This window comes from Leuresthes tenuis, unplaced genomic scaffold, assembly GCF_036924035.1.
Source record: "Leuresthes tenuis unplaced genomic scaffold, fLeuTen1.0.hap1 SCAF_17, whole genome shotgun sequence".
Lineage (NCBI taxonomy): Eukaryota > Metazoa > Chordata > Actinopteri > Atheriniformes > Atherinopsidae > Leuresthes > Leuresthes tenuis.
Window position 1 is genome coordinate 31097252 of NW_027325371.1, and position 20553 is coordinate 31117804.

A 20553-nucleotide genomic window follows, 5' to 3' on the forward strand; every position below is an offset into this window, starting at 1 on the left:
TTGTCTCGTATAAAGAAAATCCTCCCTTGAATTCCAAAAGTGTACACAAATGAGCTGATTCTTTGTATCTGTTTTGTACTCTCACATGAGCTCTATTACATTCACATCAATCTATCAAAAGGTGTCAAATGGTATGTTATGTGGACCGCATTTATATAACGCTTTTCTTAAAACCTTAAAGCGTTACACAGTATAAACCACATTCTCACATCCATACAATGTTGGCTATTAATTTTAGTGCATTGTGCAAATCAATAACAGGAACATTGGTTTTGACCAAAGACAATTTGAAAAGTGGACCGACGGAGAACCACCGACCTCCAGTTGGCGGAGGATCGTTCTCCTGCGCCACGGCTGTCCTATTTTTTTTTTCATTGATCCCTTAGAACGAAGACAAAACTGAAGTCTCAAGAAAGTATGATTTTCAGTGGGATGGCTGAAGACTGAAACGTTGGAATGAATTGAATTTGGAGGAATAGAGGGCGATAAAATTGAGTAGTTTAACAACAATTCATCTTGGGTATCTTCTTTAAAGTGATTGCTTGTTTTTGGTCCATTCTGTGCTATATCAGATCAGGTTTAGATGTTTTGTTACATCATAAAAGAAAAAAGAGCTAGCATATCTGATGATGTAATAAAGGTGAAAGCGGTGGGAAAAAAAGAGATTTTCATTTCTCTCAAGCACCGCTATTATTTATTTATTTCATAATTGGCTTCAACAGAAGCTTACGGGGTGCTGAAACCGGAATTTCATGTAGCCGTTAATGAGAGCAAGGAGTGGATGGGCGTTCACAATCAGAATGGTGCTTATTCTTACTTTCTCCTATATTTTCTCACTGATTGCATGATGTAATTAGAAAGCGCCCAATGGACGAGCATCCAGTGGTGGCAGCAGGGTTATTAACCAAGCTCATCAGTCGGGGATACGATTAGACTACTGTCGATATCATGAATCTTCTCATATGTTTGCGCTGTGACGGTTCAACTGCTGCTTGCGTCATCTCGTCTCATCCGCGACACATGTGCCCAGAATTAATCCTGCTTTTCTTAGAGTACACGTTGCATTAAGAACCACGTTGCATTCTTCACGCCTATTGTATACAAATTAAACTTCGAGCATAATTGCTCTTGTGTTGCCTCCGATCGGTGGAGTACACTTGTCACCCCGCTATAAACATCCCACGGAGTTTTGGTGGCCTATTATCAAATAGCATTGCATGTTCTAAAGAAGCATTAGATATTTTAACAGCAACAAACTTTTTTTTAAAATGTACAAATTGCCCATGTTTGCATATTCTATTAAATGACCTTTCGTTTCAGTCTCTGTTTTCTCCCTGCAGACAAAAAATACCTCACTACCATCAAGACATCTTTATTCAATATGTCACTTGGCGTTGCTTGGGTATGTTTCTACAGGCCTTCTATATGTTTTGTATTATCTGCTATGCAAGGCAGCTCTCTTTCATGTTAGGGACTGAAAGCGTGCACAAGGGCTATTTCAACGCAAATTGGGTAGAAAGAGCGACATTCCTTGATGTGATCAAATGTTTATCACATGAATTTAGGCCACACGATTTGTAATTTTTCAACTGTTGTTCCTTAATGTTCTATTTCAAGTTTAGTCATCTACCACCAGCCATTATATTCCCGCACTATTTGTTTTTGCACTCGTTTCTACATTTACCAGCTCTGACAATTGTCTGCTTATACTTCAGTAAAATCTCATTGATCCTGGGAGTTAAAACATAAAGAGACCGCGTCGGCTGGTCTGCCTCTACCTGTCACTGGCATTATCTGAAGTGTTGGCCTTGCCAACTCAAGTGGCGTCCGGTGGCAGTTTTATGGACGTATTGTAAAATATAGGTCAATAGATACCTTGGTATGTGTGTTTCTAAACGTTGCGCGCGTGTAAGGGAGTATGACGGAGCGAAAGATGGAGGGTGGGGGTATATACGCATCCTTACATGGCTAATGCCTCCTGTTTTACGTCAAATCATATTTAATAACAGCAACATTTTTCAGTAAGCAACATCAAATGCCCTGTTTACACATGAAATGTTTACGCGGTTTGCGCATGCCTCAAGTCATTTGCCTTTTTAAAGACTTCATTTCTTTGATTTTCTCTTGTGCGCTGAATCTATCGGAATGTAAGACTATGCTTACTGTTACTGAAAATGATAGAAAAAATATCCTTTGGAAATATTTGTAATTTATTGTAGTGAGTAACATCGTCTTTCTTACTGGAATTAGTTGAATATGCTGAATATTGTTTTGTCCACTTGGTATCTTACTGTAATATAGATTATTGTATTTGTCTGCTTGCTTTTTAGATCTTGTTTTCTGTGCTGAGTAGTTTGAATGATATTTTCTGATGTCAGTTCAATAAGTTCTTTGTGTCCCTGATTTGTTAATTGTGATCAGTAATGACTTAGATTTTGTTGGTATATTGCAGCAGAGAAGAGGGGAAGCTTGACTAAAATTAAGCGAAGCTTCCAGAACTTTTTTGAATTATTGATGGTTTCTTTCTTCCCCTTCTGACTTCATCCCGCTTCGTGTCCTAAAGTTTTCTCTCATGAAAGGAGAAACACTTTTTGAGGAGGTTTGCTGCTTATAAATATGGATGCAGCGCTAGAAGTCACTCCCTCCCTTCCCTTCTGACTTTTAACGAGACAAATCCAAAGCATGTGGTCACAGTGAGAGGCATTATTAACGAGCGGGAAACCTCCATTCTGTTCCTCGGTTCAAATCCCTTGAATGTTTTCCTCTTCTCTTCTCTGCAGTGTCTTTTCTTACTTTGTGCGATGACACTGTTGATGCTCGTTCCGGATTCCCATTAAAGATGAGACTTTATGATCCTGCTTTGTTCGTTTGTGTTGCTGCTATCGCTGCTAATTAAACTTGTTTTTTTTGTTTGTTTTTTTTAGGAAATTTTAAATTTTTTTTGGTTTTGAAAGTGACATTGCAATGTATAGGTTCACAGACAATAACCCTGTCATTCATTTCTTCTTTTCGTTAATCTCCAGAATGTCTGTGGGACAAATGAATACACACACACAAAGGCGAAAGAGTGGGAGAGAATGAGAAAGAATCAAATGAGCCAGCATGTGTTTCAAATATGTGTCTCTTCAGTAATACACAAGGAAATGGCGTCCGTCTGGCTGCAACACCAAAAGACTATCATAAACCAATAAACAGCCCCCAACACACACACACACACGGAGGATGGGTGCATTCATCGGAAGCGTCGTCATCCGTCCATTAGCAGCCTGTGAAGCCTTTTGCGGTTCCTCTGTTTTTCTCTGATTAAAGCTACAAGGTGTTTCTTTTTGTTTTTCTTAAAGTTACAGTGAAATTATCTAAAAAGTGCAACTGAGGAGAAGAAGTAAAAATGTCCTTTTTGTTTTTCATACAAAAGAGGGCTTGACACTGCTCTACAGTACCGCCTTAAAAACAGTTTCTGACCAAACTAGTGTCAATAGCATTAGCATCTTTACAGGTTGTACATTTCAAAATGTCAAACACTGCTCATGTTGTTTGTAACAAAGTTTGTAAGCAGGGCATAGCTAGGATTTTAGAAATACTGATGTTAAGGATCCATATTCCTCCACTTCCACTCCACCCCGCTTTATTTTTTTCCTAGTTGTTTCAAACTGTGCATAACCGTTTGTTGTTTCAGGACTTCATTCTAACAAACACACTATGAGCATTGATTACATGAAGAGACAGAAAAAAAAATGTTTTTTTCAGATGAAGTAGAGGAAAAGTCATCAAAATACCTGATTGTGAGAAGAAGAAAAAGAAGAAGAAGAAGAAAAAAATCTGACAGATTCTAACAGACTTCACTAATGAAAAGTAAAATTATTTTTCTATCCCGTTCCATTGTTTTTGTACAGCAGTTGACAGATAAACTTTGCAAAATGGAGCCTTGTCATGAAGCATTTTTTTTTCACTTTCCACCACAAAATCAGATTTGTGTTTCCTGGCCATGTCATTGAGTTGATATGTCTTTCCTAAAGAAAAGTTTGAAGTGTCTTTGCTCTGAGGCAAGATGCATTATCATCCAGTATCACCGAGCCGTCCTTTACTCGACACCAACCCAACCCGGTGATTGGGGAAATGTGCTGCTTTTCTGTCCTGGCCTTTTGATATATTTCTCTTCCTGTGTGCTTTACTTTAAAAAAATCTCCATCTTGATTCTACTTGCTCCAAATTTTAAACAGCTGATTGGGAGCAACTCTCCTTTCTGTCCACTGACAACTGTCTTGTTGGGCCATGTTTCCTGCATATCAGACAGGTGTTTGTGAAGCTCTACATTCTTAGCTGCACATTTGTGAATATTAAGACTTGGGCATTTTTTCGAAATGCAAATCGCAAAGTGTTCCATATTTTTTTCTCTCTAAAAACAAAGCAAGAAATTACAATAATTTAAAAATGATTTTGAGGTATATTTTACAAAGCCAGAATATTCAACGATTAAAAAAACAAACTTTTTTTTGTTGATTTTATTTACAAAATAATAAAGCTAAATAAACACCCCTGAAGTTTGGTAATTCCATCATTTTTGCAAAGGCTTGTATGCTGAAGATGACTACTGATGCCACTCTGAAATATAACAGGGGTGGAGTCTCCTGCTTTCCAGCTGCAAGCCTGCTGTCCCAGGGAGGGTAAGCAATGTGTGCTACCATGTGCAGCATGCAGTTGGTGCGGGTTCCTTTGATACTTATTATATCTGGAATCTTCTTCTTAAGAGACATGGAATAGAAGAGAGGTTTTGCATGTGTACATTGCCATATGCAGAGTATAAAAGGTACTTTTTGTTTTTATAATTCCAAAATGAAATGTGCTTCATCAGGTTTATAATATAAAAAGTCTTGTTGGAGTGTGATCATATCAGTACATAACCCGGTACTGCCTTCAATTTCCTTTTGCTCGGATATTTCCTCAGCTTTAATTTTTTTGTCAAAACTCTCTGGTACAAAGCTTACAAAGCTGGTACATTCATAGTTTGTGAATTATTTTCCCTTTAGGTTAACATTACAAATAAAGAAGATAAGATTCAATTTAAAGTACAGAGCACCAGTTTACAATACAAAGCCATCACAAGTCACTTTAGAGAAACTCTCACTGAGAAAGCAAATGGCAGCAACATGGAAACAAGGAAGATGACTCTCGCACAACCAGACTGAGGAAGGGTGGCCTTCTGCAGATCTTTTGTTCTGTGTATGGTATTTGAATGACAATGGATCAAGTATCTCTAATTCTCTATCTGAGATTGTTTACATTTAATTGCAGAACTGGTTAAATGTTCACCGGAAGCTCTTCATGGTCTTGATACGGTTTGACACTGATATTTTACAACTTTACAAAAAACCACTTCAACATCCATTTTTCTTACATATCTGGGTGGCATAATGGATGGAGCTGGCATAAACTAGATCATGACGTTGCTAAAAATTTGATTGAATTAATTTGCTTTTCATTTTATTCTATTTTGGTTTCCTCATATGAACAGTACCAAGCTACTGCCATTCCTAGAGTGTCATTTACTGCCATTCTATCAACTGCCTGTGCTTTCAGTTGGATGTACAGTGTGCTTTGGTGTTGCTGAACCAACGGCCCCAATAATATTAGATGTTGACAATAAACATAGCAAAGTCATTTTTGAAAATTTACATAAAATAAGCCAAAAGGTTCTCACAAGTTGGCAGAGGAAAACTGGAAGAAAGGATTAAACATGAGCCTTTAATCGCCCACATAAAGACAGCTGGAGAGACATCACGTGTGCATATATGAATACAAATGCTGCACTGTAAAAATAAGTAATAATAAATGAAAATGGAAAAGCGTTTCACTGCAGCCTTACAGCCTGGTTGATCTTCCCACCACTGTTGCTCTTGATAACATGGTCCTCATTTAGTAATGAAGAACTTTCCAAATGAGGTGGATTACGTGGGGCACACGGCTTCTGTTGGAAATGCGCAAAGTAGCTTAGCTGTTTGTTGTTGTCCTTGTTTTTTGACGTTCCCAAAACAAGAATCCACTTCTGTAAACGTCTGAAAACTTCAGAAACTATATCTTACTTTCATCGTGGAGAAGAAAAACTAGATTGAAACGCTGATGATGTCCAGCATGTCTTCCCCTGATCTTCTCATACTCACAGCTCTCCTCTCTGCATCTCTCTGAATGAGTTACTTTACATAGTAGCTACACTTTCAATATCCAGTCAAGCAGTAGGGAATAGCATTAAATCATATTCATACATTTCCCTAAAGTGAGTTATAGTTCCGCGATGAAAACGCGAATACGGATCAGATCGCATTGACCCATTTGGACTTAGTTGAACTGCGATCTGACAACTTCTGGATGCTCTGCACGCGGTCTTAGCAGCACGATATGAATAATATGCAGGTTATAACTGTAACTAGAGCAGTTTGCAGGGACACGATCAAGCCTGAGTAGATGAATTTAGTCCTTTCAGTTTAATGTTTGTTTTGTCTCACAAAAACTTTCCAAGTCACGTGCAACTTCTGAAACATTATTATGTGTACAAACAGGCAGCCTGTTATTATTTATCTGCAAGGATCACACTTTTGAGCTGGCATTCCTTCAAATATCTGCATTTGAATTAGTTTAATTTATGGTGGATTCATAAAAATAAATCCTATTGCTAACACATTGCAGATGTTTTTACAGCGAATGTCCTTTTCAGAAAAGGAAAAAGGCCGTCCTTATATTTTTCATGTTCACTACTTTACACACTTCCCATTACTGATACACAAGGAAAGGAAACAGCTTATCTGTGGTCTCGAGCACATGGGTTTAAAAAAGAAACCTGGCCGTGATGAGGGCTGCGGGTGCTTTGAGTGAAGCCACAGTCTACTCGAATAAAAAAAATAAAAAATAAAAAATAAAGAAGCAAAGAGCAAAACTGAAAGGAAGAGGAGATGAGAGAGCGAGAAAGAGGATTCAGTGCAGTGTGGTGCAATAAAAGAATATGACGGCAATAAAAGTTTATAGCGTATAAATTTCTGAAGGTTAAGAACTAAACGGCTGTAAAGCAAACACGCCGTGAGGAAAAAAAAACGGGTGGGGGATGACGGTGAAACCCTCGGAGAGAGGGGAAGCAGCAAAAGTTTTGAATCCCACCGTTTCCATCTACCTTTGGCTCCCATCGGAGAGGAAAAGCTCACGGTTTCGGCGATAGAAAGACACGCTGCTGCACAGAAAGACCGACATGTGCAGGGAAATTAGGCAGTTACTGGGTTTGGAAAAAAATAGCCGCGGAAAGAGCTGGCGTATTGTTCCTTCGCCTCCTTCTTTTCTTCTTGCTAACTTTTGAGATTTTATGGTTTTGTTACACTTTGGGTCTATAGAAGTATTTCGCAGCCCGTTTTTTGTGTGTCCCTGCTTAGAGTGTGTCTTTCGACCTCTCTTTGTCTCTCCCAGATGCATCCTAACAGAAGAACCAATTAACTCTCACGCCAAAAAGCGTCTATAACAAAGAAGACCTGGACATATAGCCCATGCTGTGGTCGGGTCCCAGGCTTCATGACCGGCTTAGATGCCACAGCGGCGTTAAACCTATTTTACCTAAATTAAGGGTTGCCCTTTAGTGGTTCCAACCGCCAGTAGCCCCCCCCCCCCCCCCCCCCCCCCCCCCCCCCTCAGACATACACGCATACACACGCACGCACTGCTCTGTGCTCTTGTCTTCATGCACACAGTAGGGGTTCATGATTCCAGCGAGGTGAAACTGGGCTGCAATGTCTTCACAAAGGCTAATAGTAACAACCGCGTTTTACAGTCTGTTTACTGCCTGTAATTTAGCTGCTTGCACACACAAAGACCCATGCTCACAAACCAGGTCTCAGGCAGAGAACGCTGAAACCTTAAGAAAACGGGCATATTTCAGGTGAACCGGACCACACTGACGCAGAGCATTCCAGAACCTACACTTATCACTTTATAGTATTCCAGCGTTTAGTTTTGTTTTACAGATTAACACAAAACTAAACCATACAGTATATTGATTTGATTTGAAATGATGCATCAGTAGAACATAATACATTTGTTTTTCATATTTAAAATGTGTTCAGACTTGGCATTTAATAAAGCATTCCAAGTGAGTTTTAAACGCAGCTAATATTGCAGTTTGTATGTTCATAGTATGCTTTGTGCGTGTATATGATCGTTGTGCTTGTACTATAGATAAATTACCTATTTTTTCACCTTTTATTTCAAGATAATTATATTTTCATCTGTCCCGCAACAGAGCTGTTTCACTTTCGTTCACCCTCAGATCACAAACCGCCTACCACGTCGGGTTTCCCACATCGGCCCATCGAAGGCCGGCTTCCTAAAACTTGGCCTTACCCTTATTGACCACTTGATGGCGAACTTGCTCCACCGAGATTCAGGATTTAATTCAACTTTAATCTTTCGTCTAAAACGGAGCATACATGCAGGAGCTCCTTGAAAAGGAAGAAAGTCGTCCTAATTCTTTTTAACAGAATTTATTTTAAGATAAAGGTTTATAGGGCCAGATTTATGTTCATTTTACTTTAGAACACCCTGACATCAGCAGTTATATGTCGATTTCAGCAGATGGGCAACGAGCTTGGAAAACAACCCACATATCTATCCACATAGACTGCCAGTGAATGTCATTTTTCTCAGAAAAAAAGAGAGATTTGCACATTTTCTGTGTGTATTTAATATTCAGACTATGACTGTATGACGGCTGCGTGTGCCAGTGGACTGGGTATCAGAAAGCATTTTCCCGTGGTAAAATGAGGAAGGTAGGTATGGGCTGCAGGAGTTTTCACCTGTCAGATTCATCTATTGTTAATGTTCAATCAGTGTAGACTTAGCATAGAAAAGAGAATACCAAGGAAAGATGTCATTTTTAATGCTCCAGATACGTTGTGACACATTTGATACTTTCGGTTTTTCCAATATGTGCCTGAATAACTCCTAACAAACATTTGTTGTAGATTTGTGTCCTGACTCTGATAAGGGGGCTCGTATGTACAGTTATGGAGCAGAGGTGGATAACAAAAAATAACTACTTTACGCACCTCATCCCCATCTCAACTGGCAGACAACAGATCTTATAACCACTGTTTTATTGGAAGTGTAAAACATGGTGCTATGGTGTTTCAATAAGATCATATTCCATGCAATAAATTGGGGAAATACTGCGACAATTACTCCTGGAATGGTCGAGAGTACCGTCAGCTGATTGAACGCAATGCAGTGTGTATTTCAGGCAGATGCGTGGCTTCCATTCTTTCAAATGTGAGTGCTGTAAAATCTAAATAAATCAAACTGAATTTAATGACGTTTTAAACTCAGATGTGACCGTGCAGTAGAGACAAAACAGCGTATGTTTAAAAAAGGAATAATAGCTCCAAATAGACCGAAGACAGACTGATATAAGGTTACTGGGGTGAGAAGATTAATATTTGACTAACTGGAAATCTATGAATTTGAGTGTTATTTTTCCTTTTGTTTATCTTTTCTTTCTGCACCAAAGGTCATCTTGCTTTTTATGAGACCGGTTCTTCTGATAGGCCAGTCAACTCACACCTGACATTACCGACGTAATCAAAGTAGAAGACATGACGAAAATGAAAAGAAAAATACGGATGCCGAGAATTCCACTATTTACTCCAAAATAACTAGGCGCTTTAAGGCCTTCTGCCTCTTAAAAAGGTATACGACACCTATGGCCCCCATTTTGTTCCTCTGTCGCAAGAACGTAAACAAAAGATTTAATCTTCATTGAAGGTGCATTATAGGCCCAAATGATCATATTTTCTTACCAACAGCAGCAGTCATGAAATGTACGGCAAAAGAGGGTCTTGCAATTCGTTTTAAAACCTCGATCACATTTATAGGCAGGATCTTGTTAAAGTCAACACCAATTACAAAGTACTACTCCCTCTCTCTCTCTCCCTAGTCTAAGTTAGCCTCTCGTCGGGGATTCCTGACTTTTTCTGGCCTCATTCATTTCGATCCCATTCCAGATTCACGCTCCCTTTTTAAAAATTGATGGGGAAAGGAGAAAGAGCAATTAATGACAGAGATGCTGTCAACGATGCACTGGCAGCATCTCTCGTTGAATTAACCCCAACCCTCGAACCCCTCCCACCAACCAAAACTCTCTTCTTTGAGTTAGTTAGTTAAACGCGTCCGTGAGTGTGTCTGCAGGCGCACCCGATGGTTTACACTTGATCAAATGCAAAGTGCTAGAATTCTCATTAATCCCCCAACTCCTCCCACTCCTCTTTCCTCAATGCAGCTCCTATTCTCTTTCACACACCTCCTCTCCTCCTTTCTTCTCTTCATCCTCTCCTTCTCTTTGTAATATTACAGGCGCGCGGAGCTCCTTGAGTCGAGACAAGGGATTTTCTTCTTGACTTGAAGGCGCGTGTGGGCACAGGCATAAAAAGAGGAAAGGGTTTTGTATATGTGCACGCGCGCTCCTTCTTTCGTCTAACGAGATGTAGCACTGATAACTGAAGCAAACTACTCCTGAAAGAGACACACATACACACACCGTGGCCGACCGAAACAGAGGGGGAGCGCGCGCAAGTGGGAGCCAGAGAGTAAGGGAGAGGGAGAGCCAGAGAAAGAGAGAGAAAAATATGAAACAACTTATTTGCAAAGGAGTAAATCACGGAAAACCCGTTTGAGAGCGCGACAGAGCTACCACTTACAGCGCTTACACAGGAATTGTGATGTGAACGAGCCTTTTCTCCATCCTCTATTCCTTCCTATTTCTTTCCGCTTATCTTAACGTCTTCTTTGTTAGATATCCTATTGGAATCGTTGTGATTGCTGTGCTTAATATAGCTGTAGTAGTGGTTGTACCTTTTTCTACTCTGGCTGGCCACTGTCATCGTTTCTCGCACCGCAACTAACTCGTCTGTTGTGGCTGTGAGGGGAAACGGCACAACAACGGTCACCGGCACGAGCGACAAACCTGCTTCATTCTTCCCACCCTCGGTCTCTCTCTGTGTTGCTCTGCCTGAAAGCACACGAAAGAATTCGCAGAAAAAAAAGAGAGAAAAGCACATACACATCCGAAAGCCACAGGTCCTTAGCCCCTCTCTGCCGAGCCGAACGCAAACTGAAACATAAAAATAAACAACACAAAAGATGAGTTCATATTTCGTAAACTCACTCTTCTCCAAATATAAAAGTGGGGATTCGTTACGTCCGAATTACTACGAGTGCGGTTTTGCGCAAGACCTGACGGGCAGCCGGCCCACCGTGGTGTATGGTCCGGGCTCCGGCGCCACCTTTCAGCATGCTCCGCAGATCCAGGACTTCTACCACCACAGCGCCTCTTCGCTATCCAACAACCCCTACCAGCAGAGTCCCTGCGCGGTCACATGCCACGGAGAACCGGGCAACTTTTACGGATATGACGCCCTTCAAAGGCAGACCTTTTTCGGGGCCCAGGACGCGGATCTGGTCCAATATAGCGACTGTAAGCTGGGAGGCGCGACAGGACTCGTCGGCGAAGACACGGAGGGGACCGAGCAGAGCCCCTCGCCGACGCAGCTGTTCCCTTGGATGAGGCCGCAAGGTGAGGAAACCGAGAGACTGGCAGCAATGGTTATCGTGTCTTCATGTTTTTACTTTTTCAAAGCATTTCATGCCGAAACTTTTCTAGTTAACGAGTGTCCGTAAGAGCATAGCTGCTGGTCCTCCAAGAGGGCAAGATAGAAGACATTGATATGCTATATAGGGGTTAGGTAACAGTGGGAGAAATGTGGAAAAGTATTTTTAAGTGCAATAATTTACCGGAAGGGTCATTGGAGCACTCTGTCATTCAAGTAGGAGACATTGTACGTTTATGATCTGTTAAACATGCGAATGATTTTTCCTTTAAATCCCCCTGTCCATACAATGCCTTCTGCCAAAACAGCCTCAGATAAAAAAAGATAAATTATAATGAAAAACTAAAAACGAGCAGAGACGAGTATAGGTAAGAGATGATAGAAAAGAGTGCAAAACAAAATCCCCACCCCCACCCCTGAGAATGCTGCTGGGAGCAGAATGGAACGAGTTGTTAGTTGTTTCTATAGCAGCCAGACGCATTTTAGACATGCAGGGGTACACTTTTACTGCCTTTTTAACGATACGCCTGTAGTTTAAGGTATGATTTGATGATTTGGCTACATGGTGGTCTGTTCCCACCCTGTACGGAACATATCTCAGTTTGGTACAGAGAAAAGGGGGACATTTTTTAACAACGTGTGGTCCCCGACCGATGTGATTGATCCTTTGAATGAAATAATTTAAAACATTCTAATTGAAGTTGTGATGGTTTAAATTTTGTGTTTACAGCACAAAAAATTGTAGACATGGGTCAGTATATATATATATATATATATATATATATATATATATATATATATATATATATATATATATATATATATATATATATATATATATATATATATATGTGCTATAGCACAAAATAAAACAAAATTATACATGAAGGACATTCACATGTAAGCAACATAATTGTGTGGGAACTCATATTTTCTGCTGTGTGTGTGTGTGTGTGTGTGAAAGAGAGAGAGACAGAGAGAGAGGGGGGGGTTGGGGGCGGGACTTTACTGTTCATGTACGTTGGCTGCATTTAGTTAAACTTCAGATGAGTTGGCCTTGTACTGTAAGTTTTCTGTAAATATATCAGCATGATATCACATAAAAATAATAATTGATATATTTTATGCGTTTTTTAACCGAAGCCAGTTTTTTACGCGTGTGTACATGTGAGCATGGGTTCTTCATTAGAGTGCCGTGTCATAATGCTGTCGACTCTGTGTTTGCCAACACCAGCCACATCCAGGCATAATGCTAAAACTTTAGAAAATGAATAAAACAGCATTGGCAATGATTAGTTTGTTCCTCTCAGAAAAGGGAACTCAAATGTTGCGGAGGTCTTCGTCCCCAAACGTCGGAGATTGTCTCGTGCATTCGCAGTCACAGCTCCTGCACGCATTGCTTGGACAGTTTTCCGTTTGAGGATATATCATGTTGCCGTGGAAAGACGGGAGTCAGCAGCAGCAAAAGGAAGTTTTATGTAGATTAATACATTTTTTATTTAAGTAATGAAGAGAAGGTTACTCGAGGCGTGGTGGTCGTCTCATAACGTGACGGTTGAGTTATTTTTTATTGGACTTTGCACGTGTGAGTTCTCCTCCATGTACTCCGGCTTCCGTCCACCGTCCAAAAACACGAATGTTAGGTTAACTGATGATTCTCAGTTGATCGTAGCTGTGAGTGTGAACGTGCATGTTTTGTTTCTGTGATAGACCATAGCCATAGAACCCCGCGTGTCCCGCTTGATAGCAGCTGTGCAGGCTTCAGCCGCACCGCGACCCGAGAGAGGATGACGCGGGTATGGAAAATGGATGAATGGGTATTATGGAGTGTGATATCGTCTCTTTCGCGCCTCTGCACTTATTTTAGAAGGGGGTTACTAAAAATACCAGAAAATGCATCTGAGCACGCCGAAGACGGGACTTTGATATCCGTATTTAAGTGCTTACTCGCGATCATGAGTCATTTACAGGAGCAGTCTTCGATCTTAGATATGAAAAATTATCACAACAATGAACTTGCGGGAAAGAGGTGGATTTCTAGATTTGAAATCTGCTTTCATGATTGCAATGCCTTTGTTCAAACTGCAAATATACCAAATCAGGAAGAGGTCAAATGCAATCAAAATATTTATTCATCCAAAATAGCAAAATAGGTTTTATAAGTCTTGATTTATCTTAATTCACTCAGTACTGACAAAGCCAGGGTTTCGGATCACATTCCCCATTAATGCTGCCTCGTAGAATACCATTCACACTCATCCCTCTTATTTTAACACGAACGCGATTTCCGTTTCCATAAATTCGTCGCTCTTGACAGCAATAAATTTGGCCACACTCTCCTTTTTTACCTATGCACACAGAAATGGCGGCATCCCTCTGACATGTAACATGTTACATTGTTTAGAACTTAATCCATTCATTTCTACATAGAGGTTCTTGTTTTGTTCTGCTCGCTGTTGTGCCACAAACAGCAGCTGTGTGCCCATACTGTGAGTGACTCTGCAAGTAAACCGACACCATGACAATCAATACAGTCTCCTTAAATTGGAAGCAAAAACAGGATTCGACTGTCTGATGAATATCAAAACATCCTTTGACCATTTACCTGAATTATTTCATGACTAATGAAGACGGTCGTAGGATTGAAATAAACGCACTTCCACATTGTGCCATTCTTTAATCTAATCCTGAGGAATTTCTGGGGGTGGATATCTTGAGGAATTCAGATAAGCACAAGGAAAATTCACCAACAATTGGACTATTAGAGAAAAAATGAGTTAATAAACGACATAATTGTCAGATATTTTCGGAACACGATCGGCTCTTCTGATGAATGTCAAATTCTCAGTTGTTCTGAAGCAGCACTTTTTACTTTAAAGCTTTTATATTCAGGTGTACATTTCTTCCTTTGTCGCAGCGCTCCTTTTCTAAAAGCCAACATGTTTTATGTAAATAACATACAATGCCATGCTTACATTCATTTTGGAGACTGTTGCCCAGTTTTCACTGAAATGACTGTACGCTATATTCTAATTACTGTCATTCAAGCTGCAAAGTGAGACACCTCGAGATAATTAAAGATGGCAATCACTCAGTTTGATCATCTCATCTTTGACTTATCCTGATTTACATAGTGCACATGAACGACGTCTCATCTTTATCCAGTGGATAAAAAACAGAACATCTGGACATTTTTGCGTTTAATAAGGAGGGCCGAGCTACATTTTACGGCTTCTCTGTTAAACCGACAAAGTTGCAACGAAGAAACTGATTCCACTGGTGGTTTAAGAATATTCACATTTACACTTCTACTTTTTAAATAGCCAAATTGTTCTTTAATAGAATTGGCTGCAGTTTAATGTCTCTTCGAATCTTTGTTGGGATTTTTTTTATATTGTATCATTTATAATGTATTTATATAATCAAATATTCGCATGCAGTTGTAAACGTGCACAATAATGTGTGATTTATAATGATTGCAGTTATAAAGGGAGGTGATTCTGTTTGTGTATCTATATTATTATATACAAGGTTTGCACGAGGCTGTCATTTTACAGAGCATGCACTGAACTAGCATTAAGGACACCGCCAGAAGTACATAATTGCCAGCGTATATACGTTGATTTATTTCAGATCACATAAAGCAATTCATACTCCAATTAATTTGTGTCTATGCATGAGCCAAACGAATTTATCACCTCTCTGTGTGACCTTATAGTGTAACAAAAGTAATTTCTCTGTGAAAGTTTCATGAATTGCTAGAAGGTTTTAAACGTCTAAATGTTTTGTATGTTACATTGTGTCTTTGCAAGTGATTCAGATGTAACAGATACAAACACTGCATTAAACATATAGCCTCAATTGTATTTTGCATTGTATTTGTTTGGCGGTCGTCGGTCTTTCTGTAATGAAATTGACGATTTAAGAATGTGGTCTTGTTAATAATGGTCTCCTCTGCCTCCCCTCTGCATCTTCCCCAGCAGCTGCGGGCAGGAGGCGAGGGCGGCAGACTTACAGCCGCTATCAGACCCTGGAGCTGGAGAAGGAGTTTCTGTTCAACCCCTATCTGACCCGGAAGCGCCGCATCGAGGTGTCTCATGCACTGGCGCTGACAGAGCGACAGGTGAAGATCTGGTTCCAGAACCGGAGGATGAAATGGAAGAAGGAGAACAACAAGGACAAATTCCCCAGTAGCAAAAGCGAACAGGAGGCAGTTGAGAGGGAGAGGAGGGAGAAGGAGCTGAGAGAGGGCGGTGGAGGTAGCGGTGGAGAAGGAGGTGGAGGAAATGGCTCTGGGCCGGCTACAGCGGGTTCACAGGGCTCCATCAACGAGGACTGCTCCGAGAAAACCCACAAGCAAATGTAGAGAGGAAAACGGAGAAACTTCGAGTGTAGAATTTTTTAGGAGGATGGGATGAAGGTGTGTGGGGTTCGGACTAGAGACTGTTTTTTCTTTTTTCTTTACTGAGGCCACTGTACTGCCCTGCTGTCTCCAAGGCTCCAAGGTTGGACGGACCGAAGGAACCTCCTGACAGTGAAAAGAAAAAGAAAGAAAATCTGTTAAATAGGACCAGACATTAACCCACAACACAAAAAAGATAGTTTCCTTTCTTTGTGGAACAAATGTCGTGAAACATTTCTATATTGGTAGAAATTTATCATTAACAATTTCATCTTTGGCAGCTGTATAGTTTTTAAGTTAAAAATGATGATGGTGCACTTTTTACTGTAATTCTCACTTCAATGGTGTTGTTGTTATGGTAACGATTCAAGATAATTATAAGGATGATGACGTAGCAATTAATGACATTTCCAACAACATGAAACTGCCTATTTATGCCGTTTTAGTAGGTTGGGTCTCTTTTTTACACTATCTAACTGTAATTTTAGTTTGTTTTTGACCTATGTCAATGATGTTTGTTTATGTTGTATTCCTATCTCTTTTAGGGTTAAAAAAAAGCATGCGAACAGTGCAGTTTAAAAAGAGAACATTCATTAAAATTAAAATAAATTTTAAAAAAATGTCAGCATTCCAGACCTTGTTTTAACATCATTACAAATCTTAGATCATCCTATCTATCTACATCTTTTTAAATCTGCACTTCCAATACTTTCCAGCATATCTTCATCCTGTACTTCCTGTTATCTCCTGGACTGATAAAGTTAGTATTATGCCAAGAAACATCTTCTCATGACTCCAGGGTTAGGTTGCAGATGGTTTCCATTGAGGAAAACCAAAAACACTGAATATAGATATTTACACATTCATCGAATACAATACATTTAAAGTCTACAATCTATCTTGTCTTCCCAAACCAAATGCTTCAGCGATGAGGTTTCAGTCCAAAGTTTAGACCTGCGTTTGACGACAAGACATTGGTTTAGAATGCAAAAGGTTTAACAGAATACCAGACTTTGATGTAAAAGAGTTACGGTTGACACTGGATTCTTTTGCTTGAACAAAAGTGTAATACAGGCTCTGTCATATCAGTCCATCACAGGGCCACATATAGTCCATCACAGGGCCACATATAGACAAACATATAGACAAACGAGACAAACAACCATGCACTCTCACACTCACTCCTACGGACAATTTGGAGTCACCAATTAACCTGACATGCATGTGGGAGGAAGCCGGAGATAACCCACGCAAACACGGGGAGAACATGCAAACTCCACACAGAAAGGCCCCAGGCAGAGATTGAACCTGGAACCCTCTTGCTGTGAGGTGACGGTGCTCAAACAAATTTCAAAATTTGAAATAAATACAATTTGGGAATCGTATCTCTGATGATTCCCCAACTTTTAGTTTTGAATCTATAATCAAATTCCACTTAAGCTCCTTATCTCATTTAAAAGTCCATTCCTCACATTTTAAACTTTATGCACTAATTTAGGTTTTGAATGAAGAACAACCTGATGGTAAACCTTTTGTGAACAGCAGGGATTTCTCTAATGACTCCAAATCCAGTAATATAGGCTATAAAAACAGGAGCTGACTTAGTGGGCTATTTTAGGGAATTATTACTTGTTCATCATTATCTATAAATCAGACGAATCAGTCCCTTCTAACAAAACAGGAAGAAATTAACAATAATAATAATAATACTTGCTTATTCATTATCAAATACTCCAAAGTCATATTTTTGTGTTCCTGATAGCTAAATTAAACATACACTACTTAGTAGTTTCTCATGACTTCAAGATAAGTTTACTGTAAGCTGAAATATAGTTCGGATTAATTCTCAGTCGTTACTTGTCTCTGTGTGGCCCTGGGATAACGGCTGGGATAGGCTCCAGCCCTGACCGATGGATTTAGTGGGTACAGAAAATGGATGGATGGATGCCTTAACAGTAAATCAGAAACTCATATCGGCCAACTGTTTCTACCCCTGAATTGGCTGCAAAGTACTTTCCCGATAGCGGCACAAGGGAAATACAACTTAAATGACATACTAGAGCAGATGTCATTCTCAAGTCTTTCCAAACAGAAGCCAAAAAGTCTTATGGAGGAAAGAGAGGTTGTTTGGTGAAGCACATAAGTACTGCACTTTCAACCATGGGCATTTCGGTGATGTGAGATTGAGACTCCCAGACAAAGCTTTACTTGGTTAAGGCTAGAAAACAATTATGGTTAGGTCTAAATTACGTTCTTTGTACAACATGACCTTTACCCAGATGGATGCCATTTTGCAGATTATTTTACATGTAAACACCATACATTCAGATTAAACATAGCCACTTTCTGGTTGGGTTCTTAAAATAATATCACTTGATTAGGATGATAAATCAAAACTACTTTTATTGGGATAGAAAACATTCATGAATAGGGATTAAAAAAAAACAAAACAACATTCTTTTTGTAAAGTGACCATGCCATCATTGTACATCATTTCTACCCCGAACATGTATCTCTCATGACCACTTGAGGTTGCACGTTCTTTGAGCGTAATTATTGACCATATCTGCATGTGTAAACAGACATAGGGACATATTTTGAAGGGCTCTCTCTTGATTCTCAACAAGTAAGCTATCTTTATCATCATTTTGAAACTACATAGCTTCCATGAGTTTTGTTGCGACTTTGCGGTAAGACGTATTACATCACTTCCTGTTGGCTTTTGTGTGTACTTTGACATTTCTTGCTCCTCTTGAACTACTAATAATCACCTTATTTCTCCCTACAATTTAGACATTTTGCATAGTTAACTCCATTACATATTGTTTTTATTTTCTTTTTTCAAACTATAGTCTATAATCTTGCGATGTAAAGGGCACTACAAATAAAATGTATTATTATACTTGTTATATTCCAACGTTCACTCTCACAGATCTTTAGTCTTTATTTTTCACTTTTTAGCAGTGTGTCAGGTTCTCTAGCTTAGCATGGCAACCAGTTCTCTTCCTCCATCTCCTGCTTTCACCAGCTCCATGTGTCAGATGTTTAGTTACTCCTCTGCCTCCTTTAGTGATAATGGTACATGTAACAAATGTAGTCTTTTTGTAGTTTTGGAGGCGAGGTTATCTGAAATGGAAGCTCGGCTCTGCACTGTTGAAAACCACCCGATAGCGAGCCAGGCCCCTTTAGCCTGTGCGGAGCCAACTAGCCTAGCTAGCTCTATTAGTCATCCCCTAGCAGATCCCGAGCAGCCGGGACCCCAGAGTGGCTGGGTGACTGTCAGGAAGAGGAGTCATAGTCCTAAAGTCGAGCCGGTGGTTCCTGTAAGTTTTATATGTTTCCCTGCTTCAACACACCTGATTCAGATGAAGTGGATCTCTTCAAAAGATTAAGTTTTGCACAAGCCTGCTAATGAGGTATCGATCTGAATCAGGTGTGTTGGAGTAGGGAAACATGTAAAACCTGCAGGACAGCGGCCCTCGAGGACCAAAGTTTGAGATCCCTGCTCTAAAGGTTCTCATCTGCAGTACAGAGCCAGAGAATGTGCAGAACAAGCTGTGAGCACACTGTTTGACAGCTTAGGGGTGTGGAGCTGGAAAAGGACTGAAAAGAGGGGAAGCTCCAGGGAAGCTACTGGTGGGATGACAGCTTTATGTTTGAATTTATTAGTAGTTTACTTTTTTATTGCCAAAAATGTTGTAGAATTATAATGCTAAGCTAAGCTAGTTTTGCTGATTCTTACTAGCTTGCAGGTGTAGCAGCCTGTGAAAGTTTTATATTAGCATTGCTTATATTAGCATTGTTGCATTTAACTTTTGTTAAAAAGCCTTTCTGCATTTCATGTCTATAGCTGATTAACAGTTGTATTTCATGTTATTTCCTTCAGCATTCTAAAGGTTTTTAATCTTACATTTCAACTTAACTACCCGACTGTCTGGCAACTGAATGGAAGTTTGACGAAATAAATAGAGAAAATAGGAAAATAAGGAAAGTTGACATCTGAGTTGATCAATCCTAGCCTGGGGTTGGCCAAAGCCTTTTTCAAGTTTGGGTAGGCTTTTAAGTAAATGACCAGCAAACAGCAAGTTTAACATTTGGACAGGAATATTAAAGGCTTTAGCAAATCCAAGTAGGAGACTTGCTGTTGTTGTGAACATTTAAAAAGGCTCTAGACGTTTAAACAAACAATTCTGAAAGCAAACCAATCTGAGAGACCAAGATGGCAGTTGAAACTACTGGCACATCACTGGATCTGCTGCTAAAAGCTGTTTTACTAAGCACGCTAATTACATCAGCCGGAAGGCAGCTACTTTAACTGAGTCGGAGCTCAGAGAAGAATTTGCAAAGCTCTCTGCTGGTGCATGGAAAGTCATCGAAGCCAAGGACGAATACAGAGCTGGGCTGGAGGTGGAGCTCGAAGCCCAAGCAGAAAATGTTGAAGAGCCTATGCTCGATGGGGGGCAAAATGCAAACTTTAAGAAGGTCACAATGACTGTGAACAAAGGTTTGATGAGGTTAAAT

At 39.9% G+C, this 20553-nt stretch overlaps 1 protein-coding gene across 2 annotated transcripts; it reads left to right on the forward strand.

The window, feature by feature from the left end:
• Positions 1–10426: 10426 nt before the first annotated feature.
• hoxb8a (homeobox B8a) lies at positions 10427–16611 on the forward strand. 2 transcript variants are annotated; one of them, XM_072368576.1, is made up of 2 exons: positions 10427–11596; positions 15611–16611. In XM_072368576.1, exons 1-2 carry the CDS (start codon positions 11164–11166, stop codon positions 15994–15996), a joined length of 819 nt encoding a protein of 272 aa, XP_072224677.1. In that variant the 5' UTR covers positions 10427–11163; the 3' UTR covers positions 15997–16611. The 2 variants fall into 2 exon arrangements, with proteins under 2 accessions (XP_072224677.1, XP_072224678.1); XM_072368577.1 differs by having other exon boundaries at positions 10429–11596; positions 15614–16611.
• The last annotated feature ends 3942 nt before the right edge of the window (positions 16612–20553 follow it).

Coding starts and splice junctions, on each gene's coding strand:
- hoxb8a (XM_072368576.1), top strand. CDS start 11,164: ATGAGTTCATATTTCGTAAACTCACTCTTCTCCAAATATAAAAGTGGG. Junction 11,597..15,610: donor CCCTTGGATGAGGCCGCAAG/GTGAGGAAACCG, acceptor CATCTTCCCCAG/CAGCTGCGGGCAGGAGGCGA.